Source organism: Lygodium microphyllum, chromosome 24 (genome assembly GCF_053477565.2).
Source record: "Lygodium microphyllum isolate KBCC chromosome 24, Lygodium_microphyllum_v1.1.10, whole genome shotgun sequence".
Taxonomy (NCBI): Eukaryota; Viridiplantae; Streptophyta; class Polypodiopsida; order Schizaeales; family Lygodiaceae; genus Lygodium; species Lygodium microphyllum.
Genome location: NC_141158.1, coordinates 14,779,964 through 14,796,736, shown reverse-complemented (window position 1 = coordinate 14,796,736; position 16,773 = coordinate 14,779,964). Strand labels below are relative to the sequence as shown.

Sequence of the window (16,773 nt, the reverse complement as noted above, 5' to 3'; positions counted from 1 at the left end):
CACGTATGTGTGTGTATGCAAGTGTGTGCAAGTGCACAAATGAGAAATGAATTACTTGCCAATGCCTATAGAAGAGACATGTATGAACGTATTTTGACTACTAAAGAAAACAAAGAAATGAAAATCCATGAGAATATCCTTATTTCATATATTAGTCCAAGAAAGATGATGCTATAGGAAACTATGGTTCATCTTCTCCATTGTCTTCCTCCTCCAACCACTTCACAAAATTTCACTTCTAATACACATCTAAAGGAAGACAATAATGACCTCTCTTTCCTCCTAAAGCTTCTCCTCTTAATACAAATCTAAGGTAATGCATTTATGACTCCAATATCAAACCAATAGAATGCATGTACATAAGTAATACGTTCAACGCAACTACTTGGAATTAGAAGTCAAAAAATGCACATACATGCTTATACATTAGACACATGCACAACCCACAAAAAGATACCTTTTTTCATAGAATTGTGTGTGTGTGCGCGCGCGCGCGTGCGTGCACGCATGCGCGTACAATGCATGTGTATATGCACTTGTGCACATGTCATGTGAATGAAAGCAAATCCAATGGATGCAAATGCATACTTATTGATGCCTTAAAAACACACAAATATCCCCAATAAGGAAGACTTTCTTTCCTTTTGCATATGGATACATCATGTTTTTTTTCTTAATGAAGCATCTCATGTAATGATAAGTGTACAAATTCGAATGAATGCTTCTTAATGTGTTTGAAATATCTACTATCCTCTTACATTTCTAAGTGAAGGTTTTTGATGGGTGCCATGTGTCACCCACCAAACTATGCTTGTGAAAGAGAGGGGAGGGGAGGAGCGTCCCAAACAAACACACACACACACACACACACCCTCTGAAGAAATTTGATAAAGTTGGAACAATGTAGACAAGATTAGCATGGCCCTTGCACAAGGATGACATGCCCAAATCGATAAATAGTCCAAATTTTTCTCAAAGTTACTCCCTAATGGTCATTATTTCATGCTATGTATACTAGTCATCAACTATGGATCTCTATTGTTCGTAATTTCTTAAAGATTGAGGAGTGTGCATGGGAATACTAAAATCCAAGGTTCGTGGTGGCTCATACTAAACACCAACTCCCAAATCCAAAGTCTCAATTCCTCCTTTTGTTCTCTTGACCCAATTGGTATGCTCATGAAAGGTCATCCTTCAAAAGGTGAATTGATATCCAATGGAGGATAATGCTAACTCCTTGTAGATTGAGTTGTTGACTCTCTCAACTGCCCTCTTGAGAAGGAAATCAAGATATTCACTTCAAGTTCAATTGGATGGCACATTTGGACTTGGTTTCTATTACTAATTCCTTTGTAAATTGAGTTCTCTCTCTTGGAAAGGAAAACAAGATAATCACTCCACGTTTAATTAGATGGCACATTTAGGCTTGGTTTCTATTACAAGTGTGACTTTGTCAACTCATAGTGTACTAATGTCTTTCCCACATGCGGGTGGGTTTTCTTGATCTCCTATGAGCTCTACGATTTGTGGGGCATGTTCTCAACACAATTGCAAGATTGACAACCCTTTCCCACCTTTAATTCAAATCATCCTTGGCAAATTGGAGACTTGCAAGTTGATTGTATCTAGAGGATGCTTTGGTTAACTAGATTGATCATCTCTTAACAGACCATCATTGATTGGTAACTAAGGCCAATGTTGTCTAAGGACTCCATAGAACCAATGCCTAGTCAAAATCAAAATTGACTATTATGGAAATGTGAACCAATAAGACTCCATTCGATTATAGTCTCTCTTTGGGAAATGTCAATCAATGGTCTAAGATCCCACCTTGACACTTTCCAAACACCATATTTCTAATGGCTTTTGTACTACCAATATGGAATCTTCCTACCACATTTATTTCTTACCCATTGACTAAGAAAAAATGATCACTCCTATTTGACGTTTGGAGAGTTATGGTGGAATCTTTGTTGTATCCCTCTAAGTGGGTCTTTGGCAAGGCAAAATATTCCACTCATGTGCAACCACATATGAAGATATTGATTCAATTTTATAGATTCTAGTACTATTGGCACAATTGGGTCACCTAGAATGCCTTCATCTTGGATTTCACCTCTAGGGTTCAAAGTCCTATCATTAGGCTCAATCCTCACCATTGGCACAACCGAATCTTGTTCAACACAATGGCCTTCTCCATCAAGAGGATCTAGTTTCTTGGTAGGCAACAATTGCTTGTACAACTCTACTACAAGTCTTGTACTTGTCATGTGATTAGTTTAATTGCCCATTAAGAAGAAAAAGGCAAAACAGGCGAACGGGGAGAGAGAGAGAGAGAGAGAGAGAGAGAGAGAAGAGAATAATGGCATGACAGTAATATGTCGTAATAAGAACTAGTGTAAATAAAACCTATTGGTGAGACTCTCTACACCTAAAACGCAAGGGATGAATCCTTTCAACACGCCCCTCGTGTTCTTTTGACGATGATGGCTCATAGTAAGGTAAGACATGGCGACATTTCTGCCAAAAGAAGGGACACCACAGGGATTTGTTGGTTATCTGCAATGTCAAACACTCTGGAGCAAGCTTCTCAAATTTCAGTTTTTAGACGGCATTTCAACCCCATTTTGATGGGGCAGTGCCACAAGAAAAATACCACTCCTCACAATTTTAGTCAGAATCTACTCCCAAATGCTGCCCGAGTTATTGATCCGCTCATCTGCTAACTCAACAAGCTGTTACCGTTACTCCTACAAAACGTTGAGCCTGCTGTGCCTTCTCAACTTCCATTCAATTTGCCTACATACATATCTTGGGTCTGTCAATCAGTTCACAGGGTAAGCTCATCTGGGTTCTCAATAGCTTTCGCAAATGTCTGCAGGAAAGCAGCCAAATCTGCACCATAAATGATCCTGTGATCTGCAGTTACATTCACCTGGAAAAGCAACAAAGACTCCGAAATGTGAGAAGCAGCATGTATCATACCCAAGTTGCAATAACAAAACCAATTGCATAGAATATGTATTAACAATTGAAGAGAAACTATAGGCAATCAGATACAGGACTTTTGTGGCTTCAAAAACTACCCCAGCAAGAATGAAACGTGTACCTGCATCTGCCCTTTCACTCCTAGAAGACCATCTGATGTTGCCACTACCTTCTTTTGTGATGCACCAACAGCCATGATTGCACCCTGTCAAGCAACACAAAAATCAATGTTAGTGATTGAATGTATGACTATTTGCTCTGATTGCAGGAGTATCGAACCACAAAGAGAAACTTGACAGAGATACACACAGTTCCAGGAGGTAAAATCGCATCGAATCGATCCACACCAAACATCCCAAGATTGGAGAGTGTAAAGGTCCCTGCAAAATCAAACAGCAGCCATGTTGGCCCTTCAGAATGCACAGCAATCCAAACCTAGTGATTCTTGAAACTGTCACTCATAATACCGGAGTTATACTCTTGAGGCTGCAGCTGCTTTGCGCGGGCTTTGTCAACAAGCTCCTTCCATTTGTTAGAGAGACTGTATATGTCAATCTGTCCACATTGTCACATAAACAGCCAGATCAACTGACAGGAATCCAATTTGATATAGTATTTTAACAGCCAGTTTTTCAAATTGACTTGCAGTTAGTGTAGATTGGTCATATACTGGTATGCATGCACTAAGTACTACAAAACAAAAGCCTACCTTGTCCGCATTCTGGAGCACAGGGGTCAAAAGACCCCCATCCATCGCCACAGCAACTGCAATATTCACATTACTATTGTAGGTGAAGCTTTTTCCATCCTTGCAACTTGCATTTACAACTGGATGCTGAGCAAGTGCAACTGCAGCTGCTTTTGCCAATAAAGCTGTCATAGTCACTCCCTTGGACTTAAGCTGCAAACAAATAGCAAACAATGTCATGATTGCAAGAGTTGAAGACATACTGTCCTGATGCTGCATGATGATCGGGGAAAGACAGAAACAAAGAGGCCCTCAAAAGTTTGGGACCAAAGACCCGGGCCTCCATCTACAGTCTTGCTACATTTACCTAACTGTTATCTGTGGCCACTATGCAGCACGAAAAAGCAGCTGGATTACTCAAAAAGTATGCCACACAAGGTTAAACCTTAGCCTGCCTTGAGAACTTGATAAATCTGCATAGGAGCTTATTGTACAGCAATGTAATTATTGTCTGGCTCTTGTAGTTTTGTGTAAGAATGGCCACAGCATTTACACAGGAGATCCATTCAAAACGACTTACAGCTTGCTGCTTGTCCACAAGCTACTAAAGCCTAGAGCTTTCTGGTGAAGATCACTAATAATATCATTACTTCTAGCATCAAAACAAAGAAAGAAACTTGCTTTCCCAACCAAGTTCCAACAATAAAAATCATAGAAAATAGTTTGATGGTTACTGGGTACTGGAACAGGAAGGGGACCAACTTTATTACACAAGGTTAATGGGAGGAGAGAATGGATTCAAATGCGCAAAATTGCAATATACAGAAAAGGTATTTTGTGGGAGGAAATGCACATATGCTACATAGAGAAAAGGAATCTTCTGGCATGCTGAGCAAAGGGAACACATTTAGTGTAGAGATTTGTGCAGAGAAGTGGAAGAGATGCCTGGAAAAGCTTGAAGATCAAAAGGTTCTTACAAGATATGCACCCGCAAATATTTACAAACCTTAGAAGAGCTACTAGAAAATAAAGCCGTTATGCAACATTCAAGAATTAGGGTTGCTCAATTGCCTGAAGGAAACCTATGAAAGTTTGTGAAGCCAGAAGACAAGTACAGCCCCATTTTCCCATATTGTATTCTATTGAAACAATAAGATATACTAAGTCAGAAATTCAGCTAATGCATAAAGCCATATTTTACCTTGGTCCATCTTGCTCCAAGCATTTGTGTTCATCTACATTAGGCCTTCCCTGTGTGTAAATTATGCAAGTGGATCAAGATTCATGCAAGATAGTATGGACTATTCCAGCTTCCTGCTTGCCTCGTACAGCAGCTTTAAATTTGATCATTTGATGCATTGCATTTTCACTCAGCTCCAGCATACTACACCAGTTTTGCATCAACATGGACCAGATTCAACCTGAATTGATCTGCTTGACTGGGTGTGGCCACATTCGACCAGTAATTGACTATGTGGCAATCCTTTGACTATCAAAAGGAGAGAATGAACAAAGTTCTTCAGTGTAGAATGCACCACACTTTAGCAAAAGGGCCGATTTCATGTTACATCCTTGGACATCTATATGGGCACCAGTAGCATTGGTCACACTGGTCATGAAGTGACTTGGTGCGAAAGCACTAAGGGCACTTTGGGGTTAGGGCAGCTGAGTCCTATTTATAGGACTCAAGGCCCCTATTGTGCACATTGTTGTGCGATCACCACTCTTGGACTCTTGGCCTATAGGCCAACACGTCCGTACCTAGGACAGTGTGGGCTGGTGGTATGGGACACCAGTTCTCTGGACGTGATCATGACCAGGAGTGCTGCTAGCTCCCAAGCTCGGGAGTGAGCCTATTTGGCTCTATGGCTGGGGGGTGAGTCTGATGTCCATCCCCTTTGTGTTCGAGGATATAGCTTGTGTCATGTCTCATGTGCAAGTCGGATCCTCCATGGACGTTTCGCTTCACATGCCTGCTGTAAGGTTCACTGAATCAGACCCATCTTCACTGTAGATTGAACTCCTGACTGGTTCATCAAGAGATCTAATTTGCAACCTGACTAAAAAATTGGATTCTCCATAAGTTCAACTGACCTAATGTCCTGGTCGACATACAAGTGGAACCTGAGAAAAGTCCTCTAACAATGTTCAATCACAAGACATGTGCCAAGCATGCTGAGAAGGCACTGCTCTCTATTTCTGTGCATATTGTGCTATTTTCAATCAGTTTATTTAGATATTTAGATTATTATATCAGGCCAACCAGATGTATTTCTATTCTATCCAGCCCAACATCTTCTTCAGTTCTTTGTTTTCGGTTTTTGAGCCAAGGTGTCCCGAGGACTCCGGCAGACCCTTACACTACTAGCTTCTTTGAAAGGGGCCTCAATGTCCATGATATAAGTATCTTAAACTGCTTGCATTCGCAAGCAATATTGCGCAGTTCCTTTGTGACTCTGGAAAGCCATCATCCCATCCACACTTACAAATTCTTCCTATATGACATTGAAATACCATCATCCTATCCATCCTTCACCAATTCTTCCTATGTGACATTAATAAATTCCCAGCATAGGTCCAATGGTCAAAACATAGAGCACTCTAGAAGACATCCCAGTCACATTAGCAATATTTTTGCTGAGATCAATGTCTAGGGTGTTAACGTGGAGACTCACTGTTAGATTTGTTCGGCAACTTGTGAATGCTTGCAACACTGTGCCTGCCCCATGTTCTCAGCTTCATAGAGATGCTAGCCAGCTTCTAGGGTGATCAAGCCAATTCTGCAATACTTAAAGAAGCCCTTCCAATTCTAGACTCCTTACTATCTCTCTCTTTATTTTATTTCAGCGATCCAATATGTTAATGGAATTTGCCCTTGGTACAAAAATGCAACAAACAACAATCTGCACCGAGAGAACCAGTCTACTGGAAAACTTGCTACATAGATCTCTCAGAATCAGGCTGTTAGATGTAGTGCTTATTTGAACCTTACTGCACGGATCTCTCCGAATCAGGACTGATAGCGGAGACTATAAGTGTGAGTCATGTGCTGCCATGAAATGCCACCAATGTGTTAAGAGCTTAATTTGCATATACCAGGCAACTTCCATGTGACGTGCATGCATATAAGATAGTTTGAGAACCAAGGGTCAACAAGCACCCTAGTCACCCTGGGTAGCTCCCTGATGGCTGCATTTAAAAAACTAATTGAAGGCTCCAAGGCATCTAACAAGATTAACTACTAAAGTCCAAGAGCAGAAGGGCTAGTGAGCACCCAGTTGCCCCAAGTAACTCCCTGATGCCTGCTTTTGACAGACTAATTTGAAGCCTCCAAGGTATCCTCACTCTAGCAAGATTCACGATTAGTGACCCTTGCCTGTTCTCAAAGAAGGAAAACTTACACAGCTAAGATTCCAAGCTGCAGCCTAATGTCTCTGCTGTAAGAAAAAATTGGCTTTTAAGTTTTTGCAGTGTACTCAAGGGCAGTGGCAGTGCACATGCCCAAAGCAAACAGTCTATACATTAAGTACATTATTGGATGTATCTCTACAGTGTGCATAATACGGGTGCACATAATCATGCGGATTGTTCAATTTGAGGATTGTATGCTTATTCAGAAATCAACATCCAGAAGTGCTTTTTGCAAAAACCCATCTTATCACTGATTGGAAACTGCATAGAGGGATCATTGACATGTACCTTCTTATAAAGTGTATCCAACGCATCTGTGCAGATAGTGTAGCCCACTCGAAATGTAGGCACAGTTAAACTCTCCACCATATTTCTAGACACAGCTGCTTGCATGGTGGTGAAGGGGACTGTTGTGCCAGGCACCACTGCTGGTGCTGCTGCAGGGGGGGCAGAGGCACTCTTGCTAGCTGGAACGGGGCTGGGAGCCGAAACAGGTGGAGCTGCCACAGCTTGAGGCTTCGGTGCAGGTGCCTTCCCCGCGGCAGTGTCAACATCTGTAGCCGTGATACGGCCATATGGTCCTGACCCTACGACTGTGTCGAGGTTTAACTTGTACTGCTTGGCTAACTTCTTGGCATAGGGGGTGGCGACGATGCGGTGGGGCCCATCGGGGGCAGCAGCAGCGACACGTGGTGGTGGTGGCGGGGCGGCTGAAGAGGAGGGGGCAGGAGGAGGCGGAGGTGGGGCGACTGGCTCTGCAGCAGCAGGTGAGACGGCGGCGGCGGCAGTGCTCATGCTGCTGCCGTTCGACTGCGATGCTGCCTTTGATTTGGCCTCTGCAATCTCGTCCTCGGTCTCGGCCAGGAGGGCAATGGCGGCCCCGACAGGGGCGACCTCGCCCTCGCCGACGATGATGGCGGCAAGGATGCCATCGTAGAAGGTCTCCACGTCCATGTCGGCCTTGTCCGACTCGACAACGACCACGCTCTCGCCGCGGTTTAGCTTGTCGCCCTCTGTCCTGGTCCAGGAGACGATCTTGCCCTCGGTCATGGTGGAGCTCAATGCAGGCATGAAGATCTCTCGGACCTTGGCCTGAATTGAGGGAGGGGAGGGTCGGCGGCCGCTGCGGGCGGCATGGAGGCAGGGGGGGCGGGCTGGGAGGCTCTTGTGGCCGAGGAAGGAAGATGATGCGAGGGAGGCGAGGGCCTCCATGGCTGGAGCTGCAGGGATTACCTGCTTCTTTGCCTTGATTGAGAGAGAGAGAGAGAGAGAGAGAGAGAGAGAGAGAGAGATCCTTAGGCAAAATCAGCTCATGCAGACAGGATGATGATGATGATGATGAACATGAGAGAGAGAGAGAGAGAGTATGGATCAAGGAGAAGGGACTCTGTTTTATTTACGGCGTAATTGCATTTTTGTTGTTTATTTATTTATTTATTATTTCATATTTATCTGCTTTGTCATTGGTGAATCGTCCCTTATTTGTTAATTTACTTATTATTTATTATTTATTATTTATTTGCATTTCGATTGGTGCATCTTCTCTTCTTGGAGGTTGTTTTTTTTGCATGGGATGGGGACACAGTCCTACCTAGTGGGATCCGCCTTTGCACTTTGATTTGCTCGTCCTCTCTCCCCCCCCCCCCTCTCTCTCTCTCTGTCTCTCTCTCTCTCTCTCTCTCTCTCTCTCTTCCGTCCATCAACTACCCACAACTTCCCTTGCCTAACAAGTAGCCATCTTCTTCTTCTAGTTAGTTGACTTTGAGATTGCCACCCCCCCCTTTATGCACACTTCAAACTCTTCCTACCTAGTCCCTTGTCTTTGCCCCCCCCATGCAAACTCTTCCTACCGATAGTCCTTGTCTAGGGTAAGTGTATGTAGCTAGCTCATCAAACTTTTCTTTGAATGTGGCATTCTTGCCCTGTACTTTAAAAGCTCAAAAAGTTTGGCCCAACAAAAAATTGAGGGTTAGTGTCATGTGGATACTTAAAAAAAATTTTAAAGACCTTGAAATCTTTAGAAATGAGATTTCTAGGTTTTAGCTATATTTATGACTCAAGCAATATGCATTAGTTTATCTCAAGCTAATCTTATCGATCATCTAAGTATTGTTGTAATCTAATATGATATTACAACACAAACTAATAACTTTTATTGATGGGCATGAAATGTGCTAATGCCTTGCCCATAATAACATTGTCCAATTGGCTTCTTGCAAACAAATAGCAAAATCTACTTGTCATGTCATCCCTTTGAAAGGTAGAGCTCAAGTGGAAACACATAATCGGAAGCAAGAGCAAAGTAAGAGCTATGGCGAATAAAGCAAGAGTGCAAGAGAAAAAGACACCATATGTGGGAACTCCAACTATCCAAAGTGTGACTGGCATTCCCTTATTCAAATATCAATGAAAGAATAAAGAATAAAGTGATAGTGATTGGGTGCCCGCCACCTGCAGTGTAGAAGTGTGGAGGTATTCTTAGTGTAATGAATACACAAGGAGTTAGGCACAAACGCCTTTACCCCCAACAACCTCTCACTTAAAGGCGAATGTGCCCCTAGTGAGAAGAGAAAAAGAAAAAAGTGACAAAGTACAAATGTACATCAAGTACAATAGAATGAGGAATAGGCATCATCTCATTGTATACCCATCGTCTTCTTAAGAAAGGCAAAACATTCTGCTAAGAGACTTTTAGTGAGCAAATTTGCTAGATTCTCATCAAGATTTTGACAAGCTTAATAAATGTGTCCTCTACCACCTCCTTGATGAAGTGATAGGACACCTCAATGTGCTTTGTATTTACATGGAATACCAGATTCTTAGCCAATTGAATGGCACTCATAGAATCTGAATGCAATGTAGGGACCACATCAGTAATACCAAGGTTTGCAACTAGACGGCCTACTTAGAAAGCCTCTGTGCAAGCCTCAACAATAGCTGAAACATACTCTATCTCTATACTAGATAGGACCGTGCATTTCTACATCCTAGACATCTAAGAAGTAATGCCTCCATTAAAGGTGAAGACAGAGTCAGAGGTGGACTTCCTATTGTTCGCATGTCCTACATAATCAGAATCAGTGTATCCCATGACTCCTATATCCTAGATACCATAACATCTGCACATATCTACAATACCCGTAAGGTACCTCATGATACCCTTCATGGCATCCCAATACTGCCTGCTAAGCGTAACCATATAGCATGTCACAACTCCCACTACAAATGCTATGTTAGGGCGAGTGGCTATCATGGCATACATTAAACTGCTTACTACAAATGCATAAGGGATCTTGGCCATCTTGGCCTTCTGCTCATCAAACTATGGATAATTGGCTTGGCTAACCTTCACGTGAGAAGGCAAAGGACAGCCAATAGGCTTAACATCTTACATATGAAACTGCTCAAGAATTTTTTGGATGTACTCCTTCTATAACAAGAAAAGGAAACCCTTAGAGCGACCGCGCGTGATGTGCATCCCAAGAATATGTGAGACATGTCCCATGTCCTTCATCTCAAAGCTCTTCTTGAGTTGATTTTTCAAGTCAACCATCTCATCATGAGCACACACAGTACCAAATTTATAAGGCTACCATCACGAGCCTTCTTCATGTATAAATAGAGATCCATATCACTACTACAATATATCCTTAGAAATGCATGAAAACATCGAACTTGTGGTACCATTTCGTGGGTGCTTGCTTAAGGCTATAAAGTCTTTTTCTCAACTTTCACACTAGGTGTTTCCTACCTTTTTTCTCAAAGCCCTTAGGCTATTGCATATAAATCTCATCATGCAAGTCCCCATGTAAGAAAGCCATCTCAACATCCATCTGAGAGAGGTCCAGATCGAGCTACACAACCAAAGCCAAAATCAAGCGTAGGATAGTCATCTTGACAATAGAAAAGAAGAGTTCATCGAAGTCAACACCATACTTCTACTTAAAAACCTTAGCAACCAATCTGCCCTTATAGGCTAGCTTGGGACATCCAAGGGTACTCTTCAACTTGTACACCCACTTGCATGACAAAGCATGTTTTTCACTAGGCAAAGGAACCAAATCCTATGTATGATTTTTCAACATTGAATCATACTTTGACTCCATGGCCCTCTCCCAAGAGTAACTATTACCTCTGCGCATTTTCTCATCGTATGTAAGAGGCTCACAGGCATCTATCACCATAACATAATCCATAGAGGGCACAAATTGATGTCAAGTTTATGTCTATCTCTAATAGACCGCTGCAAATTAGGCTATGGGGCCTATACCTCCTATTTAACATCATGGTCCTAGGCCACTAGAGCATCAACTATTGTAGGTTGTCTAGTTGGTTGTGCAGTAACAGGAGGCTCCTCTTGTAAGATCACCTTGCATACCTTAACAACCTACTCAGGTTGCTTATACATTTTCTCCTTTAAAAAAACAACATCATGGCTATGGATGATCTTTCAAGCATGTGGATGATCTTTCGAGCATGTGTATCTCATATGCGATAGCCCATCTCACCTATATCCCCATAACTAAGAAAGAAACTTATTGCACTTGTCCTTGGGAACATGGTAGAAAGCCTCACAATCAAAGGCACACCCATAAACATATGATGGACATTTTCCAGACCATACCTCCTCTACAACTTGATAGTCAATAGGAGTGTATGGAAATTGATCAATCAAGTAGTAATTGCCTCAATCCAAAAGTGTTGCACTAAGGTTGCCTAGTTCATCATACTATGAAAGTGCTCCTAAATTGTCCTATTCATGTACTCAACCATACCATTCTGGAACGGGGTATACATGGTAGTCAACTAATGTTTAATACCCCTCTCATCATAAAACTACTTAAAGGCTTTAGATACATACTCACTTCCATTGTCAGATCATAGGCATTTCAGCCTATACCTAGACTGGTTCTCAACAAAAGCAAGCCAACACTAAAAGGTAGCCACCTAGACTTTTGATTTCTGCTTGATGGGGTATGCCCAAAGCTTATACGAGTAATCATCAATAAAAGTAATGAAATACTCTGCATCACCTATTGACTTGCAAGGCATAGGTCCACAAACATTAAATGAATAAAAGCTAGAGGCTCATCCATATGCATAATGTCAAACTCCTTGTGCGAGTTACGAGTCTACTGACTATAAAAACAATGATTACAAGAATCAAAACACTTATAGTCAAGGAGTGGAAGATACTGCAAACGAATATGAATTTTCATTCCCTTTAATGACATATGTTTAAGGCGATGATGCCATAACAGTAAATGTGGTATAGCAACCACTGCTAAAACATGGTCGATATACCCAAATACAAGTACAGACTTGGCACCTCATGCCATGACAAGATTCTCACGAGTAAGCTTCCATGAGGAATCACCAAAAGATACAACATAACTTGCATCATCCAACTATCTAGCTAAAAGTAGGCTATTGGTCAAAGCCAAAATATGGTATACATCATCCAAAGTAAGCATACTATCTGAAGGAAATTGCAATTAGATAACTCCAATATCAATGATATCCAAGGCTATGTTATTATCCAATCTGACATATAGTCAACTGCGAAGCATCAAGAGAAGAAGCTACAAGTATGTAGTCATCACCAAAATCTATCTGAACAACATTAATCTCTTCAATCTTGACACTGGACTTGCTAGGGACAATGCTGTGATCATCATTCTTTTCCTGCACTTTATCCTTTCCCTTTTCTTTGTGCTTGTCATCACACATTTTATAGCAATATGGCCAAATATGACCTTGCTTCCCACAATAGTAACAAGTCAATGTGGACTTACAGCTACAGGACTTATTACAAGATTATCCACATGACTGAGAATGAGACTTATGAGAGTCTCTCCCAACAACAGTCTTACTGCTCGTACCATTATTACCTCTAGCTGTCAAAGCATGAGAGGTGCGGAAAGAATCTATATTCTTTCTGTTAAGCTCTTCATTTAAAAGAGCACCCTCTACATTCTAGAATTTCAACCCATCAATAGGCATATTTGCACATATAAAGCAGTACGAAATGTGTCCAATGACTCAAGCAATGTAACCAACAAATTCAATTCCCTACAATGACAAGTGGTTGAAAATAGGATGAATCTCATTCAAGTGGGTAGACATGGAGGTCCCCTCCTTCGTACGAAGGTCCATGAGTTGCTTCAGTCAATACATTTGAGAGGCAGGGCTGTGCTTATAGATTTTGCAAATCTTATCTCATAACTTCCATGTGGTCTGCCCATCAGAGACAAATTATAGTAGATCTCCTTAGAGAGTGACAAAATGATTGTAGATTTACATAACTCATCCAGTTCAGCCCAATCCTCTGAATCAAAGTATTTAAGCTTTACACTTTCATGTATCAATGGCTTAATCTGCAATTTCTACACTAAAGCCTGTCAAATTTGTACCTTCCAATAGCTATAATTTGTGCCATCTAACTTCTCTATGTTAAAGACAACACTATCATTCAACCCACAAGCCATAATGCAAGAGATGAAAGCACAATACAAGACAAAAAATGTTGTTGTAAACGATAGCAAAATAGCCCCAAAATCACAACCAAATCAAGGATTGTGCAAGAGAAACTACCTGAAGGATGAGCTATCCACTAATTATAATTAAGTAACTATCAAATCCGAGTGATTGCCCTTGGATAAAATGCATAAAACTGAAATGATAGGCTATTGTAATAAATTGCCACAATATTCCAACAACTAGGCATGAGCAACCAAGAAATAAAGACTAGGAACAACCAACATTGAAGGTTGTCACAATTGTAGTGTGTCAGTAAAACCATACATGTGGTAGGCATAGATATCATGCACATAAGAGATCTTAGGGTAAAGAGAGAAGAGCTACAAAATTCATAACCCACTGAGCAAAGCTCATTATATAACCCAACATATAAATATTAGTGACAACACATTGATAGACATAAGTGCCAAGTCCAAAGTAAGTGATCAAATCAACCCACTATAGAATAACTGCATCCAATACATATCAAGAGAGCATGTATATGAAGTAAGTGTCCCATGGTCTCTGTGAAAGTAACCTCAAACACAAGTGCATAAATCCAAAGCTCTATGTGACATTTGGAGTAGCATATGTAACTCCCACTAGAACAAAATCGAATGTCAAATGAGCAATGCAAGCTCAAAACATCAAGTACATGACATCCAAGTATCCAAGATAGATGAGCATAAGTCGAGAGCATAAAACCCAAAAGATTCTTCAAGCTTGTAACTGTGTAAGCCACCACTAAAGTAACCAAAGCATGTAACCATAGCCAAGATCAAGAGCCCAAATCTCAACTCAAAAGCATACCATAGTATATCAAGAAGTATATATATGTAGTGGTACATCCAGTGAGTATCTCGTAAAGCATTAATGACCATTAGGCATAAACTTTTCGCTTATAAATGATTACTACCTTGTTATTACAATACTGAAATGACAGTGAAATCTTAGCTATTTCAAGGTTAATTCAATCCCAAAAGCATAATCATACCATCTAGGCACAAAAATAGTATCCTTGAAGCATCAAACATGCATTATGGACTTTATTGTTTATTGTTGAAACTATAACTACTATACTTTGTGTGAAATAGAGAATAAAAATTTGTATAGAATCAACTCTGTGAGTATCTATATTTGTAGCTCTCATCATGCTCTTCATTTCTAGCTATAGAATGCCTAAATCCGATATCGTATGCAAAAGTTAAGGCCAAAATATGAATGTGTTGCCAAGCTACCATAACTATCCACTACTTCTACAACATGCTCTATATCCACTCAAAATGGATAAAATAGTTGATCATGAGCTCAATAAGCACTCAACAAGGCTTAGCTAAGCCTTAAGAAGCTCCTCAAGAAGAGTAGAGCAAGCTAGAACAAGTCGAGAGAAGGAAAGACTCGATGTATACATCAAGATGAAAAAAAAGAAAGACTCAATGTATACATCAAGAGAAAGAAACAATGGTTGTCATGAAACCTTGAGTTGAAGCTTTGAATCTGGGCCAAAGTAAAGGATAAAGAAGCTCCTTGAATGGCTAGCTCTAATACTAGTTAAAAGGTAGAGCTCAAGGTGGAAGCATACAAGTAGAAGTAGGAGCAAAGTGAGAGCTATGGCGAATGGAGCAAGAGAGAGACACACCGTATGTGGAAAGTCTAATAGTCAATGTGTGACCGACCTTCCCTTATTCAAATGTCACTGAAAGAATAAAGAATGAAGTGAAGTGATGGGCACCTGCCACTTGCAGTATGCAAGTGTGCATGTATTATTAGTGTAATAAATACATGGGCAGTTAGGCACAGTGCCTTTACCCCCAACACCCCTATATAGCAATTTAAGCCATTTCATGGCTTATTTGGGCTTGTATTGGGAATTTATTGGGGTGTCATTTATAGTAGCTAGGGCATACACTTTGCATATCTAGGAAACCTTATTTTTAGCTAACTAATGCACTATTTTGGCCACATGCAACTGGCCAACTTGTCATAAGGTAGCACTCCTTTGCTACCTATATATTCAAGCCTCCTTTCCCCTCTCCATCATCTCATCACATGCTTGCCTCCTTAGGAGAGAGGGGGATTGTAGGCACTTTGTTGATTAGCCATTACCCATGTGGTTTGAATCATTGTTTTCATACCTTGGTATATGCATTACATAACTTGATACTTTATTCATCAAGTTTGCGTGTTCTTGCTTCTATGGTATATTTCCTTCAATGTTCAACCATTGTTTTTTGTTGCTTCTATTGTGCATCTCATTCTCACATGTTTTTAGATGACCAAGTACCTTAGTCTTGATGTGTTTCTTGATTTTATGATTGTTGATTCAGGTCTTCTATGGCTAGTTTTCCTACTCAAGGGGCTGCATAACCTTATGTTTTGCTAATGCTAGCTTTCCGTCAATATGAATGCCCTTCATCCTTATTGGGTGACATCGTAGAATGGCTACTTGAACTATTTTCCATCTACTAAATGTTCACTAACCCACATTCCCAACTCCTAAACGTGTGTTTTTGGCTCCTATCCCTATGTTTTAGTTGGAGCAACCTTCGTTTGGATTCTCCTTGCTTGTAGTCACCTATGTGATTTCAAGCTCATCAACCTTGCATTTTGTAGCTTGTTGTAAATCCAATCACCTAGTCTAAGAGAGGGTTTAGGTGTGTAGATTATCGTGTTTATTCACTCATTCTCTTTGCAAGTTGATCCATACTTCTTTGTGTGTGATTTCTATGCTTGAATTTTTGAACCTTTGATTGTTGAGTTTATTCACCATAAGTGCCCTAGGTACTCTCTTATACCCTTACTTTAATTCTATCTTTATTTCAATATCAATGTATGGGCCAAATAGTGTCAGAGAGAGGGGGCATCCTTCCTTCACCCTAATGGTTGAATGTATAGGATCCAAAAGGTCCTTTAGTGTCCATACTCTACCATCAACCTGTCGGTAGATCATGTGGGAAGCCAATGCTACCAATAGGTCATGCGGGAAGACCTCTTATGTTATGCAATGGCATCCGATCAAAATTAGAATGTTGAGTGTGGGTGAAGACACTAATATATACGTATGTACATGATTTTGGATAGCAAGAAAGGATTCGAAAAGCCTATTTACATTCCCCATTGGTAGTTCTTTTAGAAACATGTCTTGTTTATTACAGAGATATGGGGGG

The 16,773-nt window shown here is 40.8% G+C and overlaps 1 protein-coding gene and 1 non-coding gene across 2 annotated transcripts; one reads left to right on the top strand and one right to left on the bottom strand.

The window, feature by feature from the left end:
- The first annotated feature begins 872 nt into the window (after positions 1-872).
- LOC148014865 (U6 spliceosomal RNA) lies at positions 873-971 on the top strand. Its single transcript, XR_015688552.1, has one exon. It is a non-coding gene; the product is annotated as a U6 spliceosomal RNA (small nuclear RNA).
- A 1,410-nt stretch (positions 972-2,381) lies between these two features.
- Positions 2,382-8,435, bottom strand: LOC148014864 (dihydrolipoyllysine-residue acetyltransferase component 5 of pyruvate dehydrogenase complex, chloroplastic-like). The gene is made up of 6 exons (XM_087665371.1): positions 7,376-8,435; positions 3,698-3,889; positions 3,456-3,543; positions 3,298-3,368; positions 3,110-3,193; positions 2,382-2,935 (listed from the first exon to the last, which is right to left on the bottom strand). The coding sequence occupies exons 1-6, from the start codon at positions 8,297-8,299 to the stop codon at positions 2,831-2,833; spliced, it is 1,464 nt and encodes a 487-aa protein (XP_087521497.1). The 5' UTR covers positions 8,300-8,435; the 3' UTR covers positions 2,382-2,830.
- Positions 8,436-16,773: the final 8,338 nt, after the last annotated feature.